At 35.2% G+C, this 18,449-nt stretch overlaps 1 protein-coding gene across 1 annotated transcript in view; it reads left to right on the top strand.

The window, feature by feature from the left end:
• LOC132197525 (CUB and sushi domain-containing protein 1) overlaps positions 1–17,750 on the top strand; it is a 30,081-nt gene extending 12,331 nt beyond the window's left edge. The window contains exons 2-20 of the mRNA XM_059620867.1: positions 341–470; positions 955–1,022; positions 9,884–10,093; positions 10,525–10,617; positions 10,677–10,799; positions 10,975–11,271; positions 11,751–11,900; positions 12,542–12,718; positions 13,098–13,277; positions 13,707–13,825; positions 13,895–14,129; positions 14,179–14,352; positions 14,638–14,820; positions 15,010–15,252; positions 15,311–15,490; positions 15,939–16,112; positions 16,169–16,348; positions 16,403–16,514; positions 17,222–17,750. Of these exons, the coding sequence (XP_059476850.1) occupies positions 341–470; positions 955–1,022; positions 9,884–10,093; positions 10,525–10,617; positions 10,677–10,799; positions 10,975–11,271; positions 11,751–11,900; positions 12,542–12,718; positions 13,098–13,277; positions 13,707–13,825; positions 13,895–14,129; positions 14,179–14,352; positions 14,638–14,820; positions 15,010–15,252; positions 15,311–15,490; positions 15,939–16,112; positions 16,169–16,348; positions 16,403–16,514; positions 17,222–17,504 (3,311 nt within the window). The 3' untranslated portion in view covers positions 17,505–17,750. The remainder of the gene's footprint in view (positions 1–340; positions 471–954; positions 1,023–9,883; positions 10,094–10,524; positions 10,618–10,676; positions 10,800–10,974; positions 11,272–11,750; positions 11,901–12,541; positions 12,719–13,097; positions 13,278–13,706; positions 13,826–13,894; positions 14,130–14,178; positions 14,353–14,637; positions 14,821–15,009; positions 15,253–15,310; positions 15,491–15,938; positions 16,113–16,168; positions 16,349–16,402; positions 16,515–17,221) is intronic.
• Positions 17,751–18,449: the final 699 nt, after the last annotated feature.

Genomic DNA, 18,449 nt, shown 5'->3' with positions numbered 1-18,449 from the left:
GCTTGGTAAATAAAACATTATGCGTGGAGAAATAAAAAAATAAAATCTATTAATTAAAGAAGGATCTTCCAACAAAAAGTATTTCAAATTATTAAGATTTTTTGCATAAAAAAATTATATACAGATTTGCTTCAAAGTTTTTCTTATGGCATAGTTATAGAAACAGAAACTTACGGGAAATTTTAATCATTTTTTTTTTAAGCTTCCTTTATTTTCTTCCTGATTTAGAATTATTTAGATTCTTTTCATATACACAACTTTTTTTGTATTTTTAAAACAACATTTGATTAATCCTAACTTAATTCTTTCATTTTTTTATTTTATATAATTTTTGTTTCAGGACTGAGTTTGGCGCAGCAGTGTCCACTGCCCGCGGTGCCATTGAACGCCAGGGTGACTTTGAGCAGTTCCACCCCAAGCGTGGGCACCACAGCCACCTACTCTTGTGATGATGGATACGAACTTTTCGGGTAGGCGCACTTGATTTATTTCACCCGCCAAGGGATTTATTTTATCGCTTATGTGCACACAACGTGTTCTATAAAGAGCACAAATTTAATGTTTGCACGCCTTGTAATATGTTATTTTAATTTTACTGCATCTACTCGCGTCGATTGCAACATGCACGTGGGGTATTATTATGCGCTATTAATGTAATTTCTCGCTCTCGAAGCGACTGACCTGCTTTGTTGGAGATACATTTTTAATTGATTGTGCTTCTACGCTTGGATTTTATTATCATATAATTGAGTTTTATTTTAATTTTTTATTTGCAACTCTCAACTTATCATGAATTAATCACTCTGACCATGATAAGCTCTATGAATTATAAACTTTATTTACATATTTTTATATTGCTCTAATTTCTAAATGTTCTATCCTCTTGAGATTGGCAGTTTCATTTTTTATTCTTTTTGATTGAATGAGATTTAAATTTTTTATTTCAATTTTCAGGTCAAGCTTGTTGCCCTGTGTCCAGCAAGGATCTCGCGCGGTCTGGCAAGGAGAACTTCCATTCTGCGGTGAGTTTTAACCCGTTGTCGTCACTTAGGTGGTCCCACGCACGTCGATAATAAAAAAAAAATCGGCAAACCAGCTTTTCCTACTAATACATCGTGAGAGCGAAAAATCGTGATTCTGCGCTCGCTGATGGAAATCTTTCATTGACTTCATTTATCATCTTTTGGTAAAAGAGTTGCGCCACCATAAATCCTTCAAATAGGAAACAACAAATAAGCCGTAAAATATTGCTGAGGAGGAGCAACCTCATTAGGAAAATAATTTGAAATTTAGACTCTGGAGGCCGTGACTATATAAAATGTGATTTGATATAATTTTGAATCTTCACGCTCGCCGGCCACATTTCCGCGTCCTTCTTCATCTCCTACTGATATGTAGAAAAAAACAACACACCGATAAAAGTAATAGTGAAAAACGGCCAAGGCGAGACTATCAAGATGCTGGACTCATTAAAATAATTGCAAAGTTATTTTGCTATGTCTCGGCATAGACAATGGAGGAGGAGATGGATAACATTATATAAAAATAAAAGCGTCGTGCTCCTCTTGACCTCTTAATCACGAATCTCACGCTTTTTCAATTATGCATCACATTTGCGTGGCCTCGCATGATCCTGCCAAATTATTTTTATCTGAAAAACAGCGAAAATATCTTAAAATAGGCCAACAGCTTCTGTTATTCAGATTTAGAGATGCATAAAAACAAGCTTCGATCTAACAAATTGTAAGAATATTTCAAAAAAGAATTATAGAAAGCTGGGGGAAAAGATTGTGAAGCAAAATTTTCAAATACATAGTGTGATATTATTTTCCCAGGCGTAGATGTAAAAACTAAATAAATAAACAGCTTAGCTAACAAAGGCTTGTAAAAAATTAAGAAAAACAAAATTTCACAACTTTAAGTCTGCCTGTTTGACTGAAAATACTGATGTGCCCAAAGCAAATTTTTTTTATTTTAAAATATATTATGCTGAAATGAACTAAGAAATTTGTAAATTGAATTAAAGTGGGTATATTATTAACAAATTTTTTAATTCTAGTTTTTTAGAATTTTCTTTACTAAAAATTTTTAATTTTCTGATGGGCCGATTCTATTATCAAATGCTCATAATATACAAGTTTAGAAGATTTCATTTCCCGGCAGTCAAATTAAGACATCTGGCTCATTAATAAGCAAATAAATAATCAGGCTGGAATGATTCGTCTTCCCTCTTGAGTTTTGTTTCCCAATATAATATCGCGTTTCTTTTGTGCAAAGCGCGCGAGATCATTCACCCGGAATAATAACACGGTGTTTCTCTTCTCTCGCTTGGTGAGAGATGCAAAAGCAATAAGAGAAGTGTGCCTTGGGTTTGCTCGCTAGTATGGTTATTAAAACACCCGCGCACTGCTCTCTGACTAGCCTTTCGAGAATCTGGTATATTCATCGTCACGCTTATCGACTCTGCGAGAATACCAATTTCCTGGTGCTTTCTATTGTTTTTTCCTAATCGAACATAAATTTCTGCGCTTTTCGGTCGCGTGTTCAAAATCACGGACACCGTTTGTGTTCAGAGATAAGTATCAAGAATAATCTTGTGATTCTGAGAATTACTTATTATAATTAACTTCAATGTTATTGAGTGCGCTTTATACCAGCATGCATGCAAGAATGTATGCACCTATGTAACTTACAATTAGTTGAATGTGAAGCACCGACGCAAAATGTTCTAAATAACTCGCTGATGTCATTTTTTTGTTGTTGCATGCATCCAGTTTCACTTATAATTCCCTTAAATTTTGATTACAATTTTCACCACATTGACGTGCTTAGTAGTTTACAAAAATGCATGGTTTTATAGAAAAAATGGAGCACACATTGAATATAATTTAATTATAATTCATTAAAACATTATTCTTCATTACATCACCTGCTTCAGGAGAATTTTATTATATAAATAATAAATTCAAATAAATTTAATACCGATTTTCTTCTGAAATTTCAGTCATGCTTACAAGAATTTGTTTTTTTTTTGTAGAGAAATTGCAAGTTAAGCAAAATTTACGTATCACCAAGTTTATATATATAATTTTGGACAATTTGATAAAAATAAATACAAATCTTAACCCTCGTCATGTAGAAAATTAAGCTTATTGAATGCAGAAGTTTCCCTCATGAGAGACCTGAAATGAACATTGAAAATGGCAAAAATCAAGACATTGATTGAATCAGCATTTTATGCAATATATTTAAAACAACAGCTAACTTTAACAAGCCAATTCAACTCTCATCATAAAATAATAATGTATTGCAAAAATATACAATGGCCCATGCACTACTTGCAATCTTATATTATCATTGCCGAAAACATTTCCTATTCTTAATTATAATTGCGATCGAAACAATATAACGGACAGAAACTGCGTGAGTGGAAAACCGCAGTTATTACGGCATGCACCAAATGATCCGTGCAATTAGAATGCACCTTGCTGAAAGAGAGGAAAGTGAGCTGGCAGGCGTGGTCGCATTACATAGTCGGCAGAAATAAACTGGTCACTTGCTTTGACGCGAGCAGAAATGAGAACCTTTCCTTTTTCCAACACAAACTGACAGCCGGATTTTGCGCAAGACAAAGTTTAATCTTTTGTCTCAAACCAGACGCAGACGGACAAAAAGAAAAAAAAGCTTGAAAATTAAAAACAAAAATGAGATTGTCATCATCGACCCCGTCAGAAGAAAACCAAGGCTGCCGGACGAAGGGATTTTCCGCCCAAGGTTGACCAACAAATCGGACGCACACTTTAATTTGCACACATTAATGTGCATCCAAATTAGATTTGCCGACTCCGGGATGCGAACCGAGGATTGTATGGGAGGATGCACTCGGTGCCTTTCACCCCAGCTGCCAAAATCGAAAAATTATCCGGATATTATCCTCTCCCGAGAGGATAATATCCGGATAAAAGTCAGTTTTGGCAACTGGGGGCACGCACGGCTGCTTTTTGAAAACTTTGCAGTTTCTCAAGCGATGACGGCGGTCGCCGAGCAATAATATGAATTTCAATGCAAACGCGCATGAAACTGCATTTTATTTCAGTAAGAAACGAGAAATCCTGCGTGGGACCGTGGCGGTGTGAAATCACGATTCGGCGGCAGACGAATGCAAACAAAAGAAGAGACGCAGAGGCCAAAACCCTCATGCGACCCGGGCGGTGAAAAGCCTTTCGGTGTAAAAAAAAACTGTTTTTATGGGCACTTTGTTTGCTCAGGATAATCTTTGGCCGCTTCACTTACGTTAGTCACAGTTTGACGTGTATTTGGCGGCAAATTGAGGCGTGAAAATAACAAAGAGGTCATACGGTTTTACGCTTAAGAAAATAAATTTTGTGTTTATTTAAAAAATCCACAAATAAATTGTCAGAGTTAAAAGTATATAATAATATTTAAAAATCAACCATAAGTCATTGATTATATTACATGCCCGCTTTTTCCTGTTACCATGAGACTTTTTTTTAAATAATCAATGAAAGATAATAATAAATTCACATTTAATAAGACAAATCTTTTCAAATGTTATTGTTATTTTAAACTTGATTTTTTGTTTAAAAAATGTAAGTTTAACGATATAATATTTAAAATGTTGTTATTTATTTTTAAATTAAAATATTATCAATTAATAATTTTTGTATTTTAGATATTTTACTTATTTATTAAATTAAAATTTATTTAAAAGTATAAAATTATATTTTGGTATAAAAATGATCATAATTTACATACTTTAGTAAGTTTTATCAAACAAAAATTTTTGTCAAAGATAAAAAAATTAATTATATTATAAATAACAACTTCAGACATAATACTATTGCAAGAAACTATATTAATATTTAGTTACAAATTGTGTTTATTAATTTATTCCAGCGGTCTGGAGTGGACTTTAAAGTATTATGATGTAAAACATAGTGTAATTAGAAAATCAAACAGCTGCACACCGGAGTGCAAATATTAATCCTTCGCGAGCAAACAGGGTCGCGCTTCTTTTCCACGGCAAGTTTAATTTGCAGCTCCACTTTGCACCATCTGTCTCTGTCGGTTTGTTGCTCTCGCTTTTGCGCATTGTTTCGCTCCTAATTTCAAAAGTTTTATTGCATTTTAAACACAAAGCGTTGAATAAACACTCGCACACGGTGTGTTTTGTTTGTAAGAGAGTAGAAAGCCTACTTTTACTGTCAACATTCCTGTCTTGCAAATCATTGTTATCTCACGTGTGAAAAATTCTGGAAATCACATTTTCATAAATGGATCACAGAGCACTTTGTTAAACAAAAAAATTTTTCAAGCTAATCGGCTCAAAGTTAGAAATCTCAAGGAGATTAACCCAAATAACGAGAAGAGGTGATCTCGGCAGCAGGAAGAAAGGAGCTGCATCTCAATTCAACCGCGGAAATCACAGCTTTTTGTGCCGAGCACCTCATATGCACACAAATAACGCAAGAAAATAATCGTACTCTGTAATGACGATAATGGAGTTCGCGTTACACACTCAGCGGCTACCGTTATTAAATCTCTCGGCGGTGACACATATCGGATAGAACTAGCAGGAAATCAAACTGAAATCAGCATTCGCTCTCAATATGGGGGAGATCGGGAGATGCATTGTTGTTAAGTTTTATCGGAAAAAAGTCTGACTGAGATTTTTGAAAGCGATTTAATAGTTCATAACCAGAAAATATCAAAACACATTGAAACTTTAAATAAATAATGTCTCATCCTGCTTTTACCTAAATTATACGAACTTGCTGAGTATTTGCATTTGTATATTTTTAATATTTACTGATTACTTTTGTATGAAAATAACAAATTACTTAATTTTTTAATAACAATGTTTAAGGTTTATTTTTAGCGTCTTTAAAATTTTTAAATAAGCTATTTACTTCCTAATCGTGGGGCAAAAGTTTGCAAACAGGTGTGCACTGCCAATGATAAAAATGTCGACTCCACCTCAAGAATAATGAGGTTCTGGTTAAAACAATGAGAAGTGGGTTGATCGAAATTTAAACAAGGTATGTAAATTCCAATATACTCGCCATTCAAAAATAAACATGAGTGACAAATTTACATGAAAACATAATGCGCGGAAAATTAGGAGTGAAATATATTTTAAAAACTTATGAAAGGCATGAAGTGTGTAAAAATGCGAACAATTGCAAAATGAGCCAATGGGTGGCAGGTTCCGATGAATAACTAGTACATTCAATGTTTGTGCACATTATCATAATAATAAGTAGCACGCAGACTTCCTGCTGGCAAATATGAGAAATTTTATTCTCGCGGTTGGATGGAATTTTGATTAATTTTAGCCAAATTAAATAGCTTCTAACTGTTTTTTTACTCTGAAGTTGGACCTTCTAAATATTAGTAAACCCTGTTGAGCGGAAAAAATATATTATATTTGTGTTCCTTCATTCTATAAACTTTGGAAACTTACTGGATGTCTGGAACATCCTCCCTGTTGATGCATTTAAAATAGGCTATGTTGATAAAGATGAGGAACAACGAACTGATTCCGAAAGGGCCTAATTATTAAAAAAGAAACGTTTTTATGACTAACACCAAACTTCATAATTTGTTTCTTTTTTACCTGGGGCCGTCAGTGTCCATAACAGAGGTATGTAGCTTTCGAAAGCAAATTCGTCTGAAGGCTGTATGTGATTTTGTTGTTTTATGGCGATTGAGACTTTATAATGGAATTTACCAAACCACAATGCAGATACGCCCATGGGATGATGAATTTTTGAGTCAAGTAGAGGTTCAAGATCATCCCAAAATTCATAAAGATCAATCCGGTCAACAGCTTCGGTCCTCTGATTACCAGAACTGCCATTAAAATAATTAAAGAGTTTTAACTAAAAACGTTAAGCGCCATTGAAGATGATTTTATACCGATCCCGAGAGAAAATGAAGCGTTGCCAAGGAGGTGAAACAGGAGAGAAACAAAGACGTTGATGCACGATTTCGCCCCAATTTGAAACTGAAAATTTATAACGGTTTATAATTTAAAATTAAGTTTGGCACCATAAATATGAATAAATATTCACTCACAAGAGATAACTTTCCAGGCATGGTGGTTGGTCATCCAAAACTCAAGAAGAAATATTCAAACCAACAATCGGTTCGATAAAATAAATTCTATTGTTGGCATTTAAAAAAGGTTCAACAAATCATACAAGAATGTTGGAAATTATCTCTAAGAATTTATTAAAAATGATGTTTTCCACCATTTTATTTAAAATAAAAAAATTAAAAATGAATATTTTTTTAAGGACTCCTTATTGGCAAAGTCAAATCAAGTCTTTACAACAATGGTGATTAAAATTTCCAATTGTCTTTCAACAATCGCAAAAATCTGTTTATATTGTTGTAACGACTTGATTTGACTATGTCAATAAGAAGTCCTTAATATAGTTAAAATAAAGATTTACTTAGAATTTTATGATTATTGTTTAAATGAGTTATCTTGGTTCTGAGAGCTTCATTCATTCAATTTTCTTGTTCTTGGGTGAGGCAGGAATAAACGATTGATGAGCAAAAGAGCGCTGAAAGATTAGTTTGGAACTTAATTAATTATAATGTCAAAACGTTCGATGCAAAAATGGTTTAAAATAAACAATAACTATAAAATACCATACCGATGAGCATGTGAGGGAAGGAAATTCTGGGTTGGCCTGGTAAATGCGTGAGGCTGGAGCAGGAAAGGAAAAAGGAATCCTGAGCTTTCAGCCGCTGTGGAAAATAACTTTTTTAAATTAAATTTCTTGAATTTATAATGAACTTACGGCTCCAAAAACTTTGTTTGCAAGTAGGATGAGCAGAAACGGCGTTAAAGTATGAATTTCCACAATTAAGGACACAACTGTGATTAAACCCAGCTGGCCTTCAAAGATTTGGTTGCCAATCACTAAAATTTTAAATTGATTTACAAATTTGGCAACTTGAAAAAAGGCACATTCTTACGTTGAGCAAAAGTTCTCAAGCAGACAGTAGAGATTGCGTAATTAATTATCCAGAGAAGTGTCATGATGAGAGATTTCCAAAATATCAGGCTCTAAAAGAAAATTTTTAAAAATAAATAAGATTCGCACCAATTAAAGAGACTTACTATTTTGTCCATTTGCGAATTTTGTAATCAGAATTTTGTAATTCCAGAGGCCAACAATCGGAATTCAGGAAAATTAGAGATGTTTCTATTGTTGAGGGTATTCAAGGTGTCTAAGCAGGCATGTTGCCATATTTCAAAAAAAGAATCACAGCCACCACAATGAAGAACGCTCCACCAAATGGGGCTAGAGCAAATAATAAAAGATAATAGAGTTGAAATAAAAAACATTAAGTTAATCAATTATTTCTTACGCGGCACAAGGAAGACTAACATGAGGGTCAAAAATCCCTCATAAGCAAATGTTCCTTGTTCAAAGGGCTGCAAGAATAAGGTTAAAAAGTAAATTTCTACCATAAAAATAATGTAGAGAAAGTAGATTTTACCAAATTAAAAATCGAATATGCGTAGGGGATAAAGTAAGCAGACGGCAGGTAAATCATTTCAGCAAGTCCATATGTAATCAGGATGAGGCCCAGAAAGAATGCAGGAATGTTTTTGAAGGCATCAAAGAGCGCTTCAATTTCCAAAATAATTAGGATTAGTTTCGTTCAATCAAAAATTCATTTCAAAAATAATAATACTCAGGCCAAAAATGACGAATAAGAGTCCAAAAAAGAGGTTTGCCAAACTGAGGAAGAAACAGATGAAAGCTTTGGCCAAGAGTTTGTTCTGTGAAAGTTTTAAAACGATAAAATCAATAATGATGAAATTAATAAAAGAAAATAATTGCTTTACCCAAGTAATATCCATGTTTGGCATCTTCGAATGCAGGAATGAAAATATTCTCAACGGTTAATTTTTCAAATCTCAAATCTATAACAATGTGGGTAGAAGAACTGCAAATACGAACAACAATAAATCCTTTTGTGATTGTTGCAAATCTCAAGAATAATTGCTGACAAATGAATTTGAAACGACCATTTGATACGATCCACTTCTAAAAAAGAACGAGCTTAAAATTAAAAAAAAAAAACATAAAAAAATAAAAATATCAATATTGTGACTTGGAGACTTAAAGGGCTTATGTGCCCTTTAGCCATGCTAAGGGACAATTTTGACTCTGGAGTACAACAATGAGCAAAAAGATAAAAACAGCAGCCCGGTTCAAATTTATCATTGGTCAGTATTCTTATAAAATTTCAAGTTCTTTATACAGAATGAATGATTAAATTAAAAAAGTTGATTACAAAAAATTATGCACCATTTTTAAATAATTTAAGAAAAACATGTCAAAGTGACGGATGATTCAGAGCCTGGAGCAAGATCGGAAGTGGAGAAAGAAAGCCACTTTTGCTCATAATCACTGCCTCGAGGCCGAGGAAGCACCTGTTGTAGTAATTTGTTGTGGGCTACTTTGTTAAGCGCCGATTCATGCATAAATATCAGCCGGAGAGATGAGGTCAAAATTTCGTAGTGTTATATATTTCGCCTCAATTATCAACCGCAGAAGAATTAAATTTCTCTTGCAATTTCGTTAATTGCGCCGCAAGCAACGGAATCAATTGAAAAGAGAGCGAATTCAGAAACAATTTGTTAAATTGCCCGAGAATTTCTATTTTATTTAGACCGAAGATACAAAAATTAAAGAAGATTGACTTCTGGTTTTTTTAATGCACTTTCGATTTGTGCATCCTCAAATTGGGACGCATCCTTGGAAGCAATTATACGTGCATTAATTATGACATTTTCGCTCGGACTGACCGTTCATTTCTTTCTTTTCTTTTGCAGGTACAAACGTTGCATTTAGAAAGCCTGCAAACCAGTCGTCGTCAATGCGAGGCGGGCCTGCGTCGAACGCCATTGACGGAGACAAAGAGGTCAACCACGATGGCAAAAGATGCACCGAGACGGCCAAGGAGCAGTCACCCTGGTGGAGGGTCGATCTGCTCAGGGAGTACCCCATCAGGGCTGTCAGACTGACTTCAAGAGGGTGCTGCGGTAATGATTTGAATTTTCTTATATAAAAAATTGACAAAATTTATCCAGTAAGTTCAATTTTAGATCCTGCGTAAAACTGAGTGTCGCTATTAAAAAAGATCAAGATTTGAATTTTTTTTCTCAAATTGCATGCAAAGTTTTGAATAATAATTTCTAAAAAAAACTGAAATAAAAATTAATTTTTTTTTGTGTCATTTAAAAATGTGAAATTTTTTATTTTTCCTAGAACATTTCTCTGCAACATAATTATTTATTAGCTTTTATGCAAATAACTTGCTGTCTGACCAATTTTTACTAAATTTATTTATTTCTATCAAATGATTTTTTTATAAAGGTTTGAATTACAAAAATTAAGTTTCTGCTTGCAATTGAAATATTTAAAGGCTATAGCTAATAATTTCCAAACATATTTTTTTAATGTAAAATTTCAGGGCACCAACTTCTTCAAGACCTGGAGATCAGGGTGGGAAACAGCACTGATTTGCAGAGGAACCCTCTTTGTGCGTGGTATCCAGGCACAGTTGGTAATTTTCCTTCGTCTTATTTCAAATTATGAGAGCTTCTAAAACTAAAATTTTTCTAGATGAGGGTACGACAAAAATCTTCACTTGTGCCAGACCAATCGTTGGTCGTCACGTAGCTGTGCAAATGGTTGGGGTTGAAGGTTCCCTTTCCCTTTGTGAGGTCGAAGTTTTCACCACAGACGGTAAGAATATTTAAATTTGAATTTATTATTTTTTTTATTAAGAAATTATATTAAGGAGAAATTTATGATTCGTTTATTTGTTTACATTCAGAATATCTTTTTTTGAACAACTTTTTCAGGACAATTGATCAACTTGATAATATTTTTCTTTCTTTTTTGATTAATTTTTATTTAGAGTTTTCGAATGAGAGGTGCGTGCCGAGCGGAGTGCTGCAGGAAGGCACAGAGACGGCCGTTTTCTCGCGCACCTGCTACGAATTTCACACAACCAAGGGTGCCTCTTTCGAGCAGGCGAGGTCGTCCTGCCGCAGGGTCGCTGGCGGGGACCTTTTGCACTCGTCGTCGCGCGCGCACAACGGCTTTGTTTTGTCCGAACTGGAAAGAAGGAAGCCAAAATTGAAGACGCAGCTCGTCTGGCTCGGAGCCACCAGGGACCCTGGCTTCACTTCAAGAACCTGGCGATGGGTCAACGGTATGCGCGAGTTCTTTCTTTTACAATTTAATTTTTATTTCGTGGGTGTCATTTTGGATAATCAAAAAAATATACCCACAGAAAACGATAAAATCTGATATATCATATACCATGAATATCAAACTTAAGAAAAAATACATATCTATTAAATCAACATTCATTAAATTTATTTACATTAAAATATTTGCAGATTACGCTTAATTAGTTCATTAGTTTTAATTTCATAATTAAACTATACATTCACTTATTTTATACCATTCATTCTGTAAACTAAACAGTATATAAAAAAAATTATTTCGAAGATTTTTGCAAATTAAATAATATTCCTCTGAAAATTGAAAGACAATGGAGATTAATTTTTATAATTGCTTCAAATAACATCAAAAATTAATGTGCAATTAAATGAAATAGATAATAAATTGAAAATTCTATCTAAATTTAAAATGTAAAATAAAAAAAGATTTTTCTTTTTGATTTAGGTGAGGTGGTAGGAAAGCCAGATTGGGGTAAAGACCAGCCCAACAACTACAACGGAGAGCAGAACTGCGTGGTTCTGGACGGCGGCCGAGGGTGGCAGTGGAACGACGTTGGCTGCAACCTCGACTACCTTCACTGGGTGTGTCAGCACCGTGAGTACCAACCGATCTCTGATCATCTCTCACTTTTTACTCCACCTTTCCAATCAAGAAGGTTAAAGGATTAAAAAGCGGCACGGCGGATTTTTCGGTTTAAAAAATTAACGAAGCAGACAATTAAATAATCGAGGCCACTGACCGGGCGGTAGCGAAAAAAAAAGTGGAAAGGAAGCGGCACCGTGAACTTGAAATTAATAAAAAGAGCAACAACTCTCGCGATCGGGCTTAAAGAAAGCACTTTTACTCGCACGCCAAAATTATTTCTTTCTCTCTACCGAGCGACAAAAGTGAAATGAATCGGGCTGCGTTGATGACACGATCATTAATTCCGTGACCGTGAGAGAATGTCACTTTCGAACGTAATTATAGACTCAGAAGAAATCAGCGAACGTGTGATTTAATCGGTGCGTAATCTCGCGACAATGAAAACAATTTTTATTCTTCTCTTGAATATTAATTAAAAAATTTGGAGAAATTCTTTCAAGTCGAGCGTAACAATACGATTTTCTCAAAGGTTAAAGTAAATACGGAGAAAGTGGTTTGAAATTATTCATTCTTTTTATTTGCCTGCTCTTTTATTTTTCTCAAATTGCCGCAATTACCGAGCAATACTGGAATTTTATTGTGATTTGCAGAGCCGGCGGCCTGCGGCAGTCCCGACCGACAGAGCAACACCACCATCAGCGGCGGAGACCACGTCGTTGGCAAATCAATCACCTACTCGTGTCCTGAGGGTCACATGCTAGTTGGAAACGCGACTCGCGAGTGCCTCAAAACTGGATTCTGGTCGGGCAAGGCGCCTACATGCAAATGTGAGTTGTAAAATAATCAGAATAAAAATCACTCCCAGCTGAAAGTAGCTTTTATTTTCGATATGAGTTGGATGAAAATCAAACGAAATGAGATTGCAATAAAGTCTAATTAAGTTAATTTTTTTTATTAATTATTTAATTTGCTTGAATTCTGAATTATTTTATATTTTATTAATGTAGGTAATATCAAAAGCGCCTATCATTTTGAGAATTTTGAATAGTAAAACTCCAGGTAAATCCAAATAATTTACTTTATTTGATATTTTGGAATTGCAAATAATGATTTTCAAAAGATTTTAGACGATTTTCTTTTTCTCAAATTATGTTTAACTATTTAAAAAATTTAAATGTGCCTAAAATATCATGTCTATTATTTTAGACGTCGATTGTGGATCGTTGAAGACGCCTGAGCATGGTTCAGTGAATCTTTTGAATGACAGAACTACACACGGTGCTCTGGCCGAAGTTTCCTGCGAAAGCAATTACACTCTGAAGGGCGACGCAAAGAGGAAGTGCGGAGATGAAGGAGTATGGTCTGGAGAAGATCCTCAATGCTTATGTGAGTATAAGTATTTCTAGATAAAAAGTATTTGCGTTAATTCTTAATTGTATAAAGAAGCTAACTTAATTTCGTATAAAAATAAATAAATTAATTAATTAATTTTTGCCCCAAATTTTTTAAGAACACTAATTGATTTTTGCTACACTATTTATTATTAACTGTGAATTTTGATAATAATAGATTATAGTAGCGCAACGCGTTGAAAAGTATTAAAAAAGGATAGTTTTATCTCTGAAATTCTCTATGCTTGAAAAGCTTCTAATTAATTTTACGAGTTTCTGTATAGAAATAAATTAAAATAATTATGATTTTAAATTTAATGAAAATTTTCCATAGATTTTTACTCTTGAAAATATCATATTTCCTCTTTGACAGCTTTTAAAATTTTCAAATTAAAACTGAAGCATAATTTTGGCCGAATTTTAGTTGCTTGGTGCCCGGAGCCACCTGAAGTTGCCGGAGGCCGCGTTGAAGTGACTGGCAGGAAGGCAGGGTCCACCGCCACCTACAAGTGCCAGGCTGGATTCATCCTCTTAGGCGACGCTGTACGAAAAATTTCACTTGTTTCTCTTTAAGTTTTAATTATTAAATCTAATAAATCTTAACCTTTAAAGGTTTTGACCTGCGGTCTTGGCGGAACGTGGTCAGGTCGCGCCCCTGAGTGCCGATTTGTGGACTGCGGCGCCCCGGCCAACACCTTCCACGGCAGGGTGGAGTTGCTGAACGCGACCACGACGGCCGGCAGCGTGGCCAGGTACGAGTGCGAGGCCGACTACTGGCTCGCCGGACAGGCCATCATCACGTGCGGCCTGGACGGAAAGTGGAGCTCCCACACTCCCTCGTGCGAATGTGAGCAAATTTAATTGGAAATAAAAATGATACTAATTCCTGAGGACAGTGATTACTTGCGAGGAGCCTGACGTGCCAAACGGAGGTTTTGTGGTCGGGTACGACTTCAACGTGCACTCGACCATCGAGTACCACTGCGAACCGGGACACTTGCTCCGAGGCGAACCGATCAGGACGTGCAACACCGACGGAGAGTGGTCTGCAAGAGCACCATCATGCCAATGTAAGAAATCATGTGATACAATATGATCAATTAATGATAAAGACATAAAATTCTTAAGAAATTTATAAATGATTTGCTGTTCAAATGGTTCTATCTGCTGAAAAGATATAATTCATGATTTCATCAAGCTTTACAAGTTATAGTTTTTTCCCTCTAAAATTATTTTAATGTAATAATTTTATAATAAATGATAGAAAATTATATTATTTCAACGAAAAAAAAAATTTAAAATTTCTGCATTTTCAAAAACTATATAATGAAATTTAATAAAATAATTTTATTCAGTTATTGACTGCGGCAAGATTTCGTCGGTGCCATATGGCTCGATCAAATACTTCAACGACACCACCTTCATCCACAGCGAAGTAGAATTCTCCTGTGTGAGAAATTACAGACTGAGCGGCGGTCTGGCGAGGAGAATTTGCCAGGAAGATGGAACTTGGAGCGGAACCACTCCTAGATGCGAAGGTACGGATTTCCACATTCTAACGAATTCAAAATTTATCTCAATTACATTATTTATTTTTAAATAATTTTAAATTAATCTTCAAGCCCTAGAAATTGGTAAAAAAAATTATTAACTGAGAACAAAAATGGATGGTCAATTTTTTTCCTGTAAGTACCTAGAAAAAAATTTACAAAAATTATTTTGTTCAGAAATTCGCTGCCCGGAGCCAGTTTTGGCGGAACACGCTGTTCTGAGCGTGACTGGAAACGACAGGGCGTACGGCCGAACCTTGATAAGGACCGCGTCCGAAAGTGCCGCCAACTCTGCCGCCACCTACAAGATTTCCGCACAGGCCAAGTACAGGTGCGAAAGGGGCTATCGTTTGATCGGAGAGGGACTGAGGACCTGTGAGGAGGCCGGAGAGTGGAGCGGCGATGTGCCCCAGTGTGTCTGTCAGTTTAAAAAAATTATGAAAATTGTTGACTTTTTGCTAAATATTGAAATTTTAAGATGTGGATTGCGGCCAGCCAGAGGAAATTACCAATGGACGAATGAATTTGGCTTCCAACGCCACCTACTATGGAGTGGTCGCGCTTTACGATTGCATCAAAAACTACAAAATTGAAGGATACGAGAGGCGCATGTGTCTGGAGAATGGATCGTGGAGCCATTCACCTCCTGTTTGCACAGGTTTGTCTAAAATCTCTTATGGGATTAGTAAATTAAGAGAAACTTCCTGTATAAGAACTTTAAAGTCAACTTTATTATAAAATGTTTTTAATCAGTCTTTCCTCATTTTTATATTAACATTCTTTTTATTAAAATAATTATTTAGGATGTAAAAAATTTTTGATATTAATTTAATTATTTAATTTATGTTCCTTAAGACTGTGTCTGATTAAAATTTAAAAAAAGGATGAATATACTGTTCTCCAAAATAAATAAAATTCCAGGAAAAAAATTTCATCACATTGATCAATATATTGAAATCAATTGCTTGGTTTGATAAGTGAATTTTATAATTATACGTAATTGAAATTATATTTGTCCAAGATCGTTATTTGTAACATAATTTCTTTTCTTCTAAAATATGTTGATGATCTATTAGAATTTATATTTAATTATTTTAAATCTTCAGAAATCCTGTGCCCACCGCCAGCCCAAGAGAATGGTTTAATAGCCCAGGTTAGCTCATACAGTGTGGGTGCCGTGGCAAGGTATACCTGCCCTAGAGGTTCCAACATGGAGGGCAACGACACCAGAGTTTGCCTACCCGGCGGAAACTGGGGCGGCTTTTTACCCGCCTGCAGACGTAAGCATTTAAAAAATTCATAAATTTTTGATTAAAAATGTCCAAACTCGATTTAGCCGTGGACTGTGGCCACCCAGGAATCATTGAGAACGGCCGAGTGGTTCTGCCCAACCAGACAACCGTCTACCTGAGTCCTGTCGAGTACCACTGCATTCCGCAGTACAAACTGGTCGGGCAGTACCTGCGACGGTGCAAGGAAGATGGAACGTGGTCCGGCGACGAACCCACTTGTGAACGTAATTTGAGCATTTCTGAACCAAGCATGGGTTAAAAATTATATTAATATGCAGAAGCGTCTTTGGCGGACAGTGCGGCGTCCCAGCAAATGGGACTCATCATTGGAATCTGCGCCGGAGTTTTGCTCTTCCTGCTTTTGCTCTTGGGAATTTTCTACATGAGACTGTGAGTATATCTTAAAATATAAAAATTGAAATAAAATTAGCCAAAAAACAAAAAAATTACAATAGGAACATTCAGAAGCCTGTGGATACCTGGTAAATTGCCATGTTGATATTGACTTGTGAAATAATTCAACTACATTAAATTCACCACAATAAAATAACAAATAGATTGTGTAATGTTATTCAGGTATAACTCACAAAAATATCAAAATTTTTAAATCTCTTCAAAATACGATAAAATCTGAAAAATTGGATTTTTATGGAAATAATATAATTATAATTTATATGAAAATTGTTTCTATGCTTCTTTGCTTATAATATAATTTTTTTTTGCATGGACTAGTTTTATATTTTTTTTTTACTCTTATATTAAACAAAGTCAAATTTATTACTCAAATGATTTGTTTGAGCTTGCATGAGTTGCATTATACTTTAATACAAAAACGTCCCAAAACAAATCATCCTGATTAAATATGATGAAAGTAGTAAACTGGAAAACTGCTCTCCAAGTAAATCGTTTGATTTATTTTGATTATTTTAATATTTTTTCGATTTTAATTTTTTTAAATTATTGGTCTAAATCTAACTGGATGAATAAAATCAACAACATTCATAGAACAACGATAATTTTGATTCAATTTTTCATGAAAAATAAATTTGATTGTATTTTATTATTTTCAATAATTTTGTTTCTAATTGCTGCTTCAGGCGGCGACCAACGCCGGTGAAGAACTCGGAAAACGTTCAGGGCGCCGAGGTGAAAGAGGAAACGCGTGCGGCCGTCATGTCGTACGCCACCCTGAGCGACCCTTACAACCGGGGGCCCAACATCTACGAGAACATCGCCGAGACGAACACGTACGACACGCCTTACGAGGCGGCCATGGCGGGTGGCCGCCGGGACAGTGGTGACAGCGGCCACTACGAGCCCTCGCCGACGCCCACGCGGCAGGAGAGCACGGTCACCATCAACGGGGTCTCCGTCCGTTGAAAATAACGCGAGACGAAAGAATAAAAAAGTGTCCACGGAAATCAATTAAAAGTGCGGACTACGAACATTCATTTGTGATAATTGCGTAGAAATAACTTTAGTTGAATGCGATGTGAGTGAGAAGAAAATGGGTTTGTGACTTTGCGTATAAAGTGATCATTCAAGTTGTTGTAAATAAATAATTTACGATTTGCAATATTAATTATACCCTGTGTGTGAATATCAATAAAATAGCGCTAAATTATCGCCAATAAAGTTTTTGTTTTCAATTCAATTTAATTATTCTATTCGGTTTTGTAGGGTTTATCATAAAATAATTTTTAAATTATGCAATGTAAACAAATATTTTATAACAGAAAATTTTAAATTATGAAGTTTTTTGTTAACACCGTTATTCAGTGGGCCGAAATTTTAATTAATAATGTTCAACTTAAAAGCAACAATGAAATTTAAAGGTCTTACCTTTTCTTCGGCTCATCAGCATTCACAAGGCTCCGTTTAGAAGGAAAAATACTTGTATTTTGATCACTTTTCAGGCAACACCTTCTGTTTTTCTGCAGATGAGGTTCAGATCCAGATGTTCAGTATGATTGTACGAAAAAATATCATACATGTATAATCTTTCTATCCACCTAAGCTTCTAAAGATCAGTCCAAATTTCACAAGACAAAAACGTCACTGAGTTTTATTTTGGCACTGTACTCTCACCAAAACAACACAAAACACGTCTAGAACAAATCAGCAAACACACATCATCTGATTACTATTGAACTGAGCCCTGCTTGTCTGACTATGTGATGCATCATCACAGGGAGTGGGGATGGCAGGCGGGAACAAGGGTGCAAATCCGCGAAACATTAAAAACGTGGAATCGTGTAGAATATAAGTTTTTGTTGTAAATTTTATTTTGAATCATTCCTTTTTAATAGAACGCTTAGTCTGCTA

The sequence above is a fragment of the Neocloeon triangulifer genome, unplaced genomic scaffold (genome assembly GCF_031216515.1).
Source record: "Neocloeon triangulifer isolate White Clay Creek 2 clone unplaced genomic scaffold, ASM3121651v1 ptg000012l, whole genome shotgun sequence".
Taxonomy (NCBI): Eukaryota; Metazoa; Arthropoda; class Insecta; order Ephemeroptera; family Baetidae; genus Neocloeon; species Neocloeon triangulifer.
Note: the sequence above shows the minus strand (reverse complement) of the source record. Positions and strands in the feature narration are given on the sequence as shown.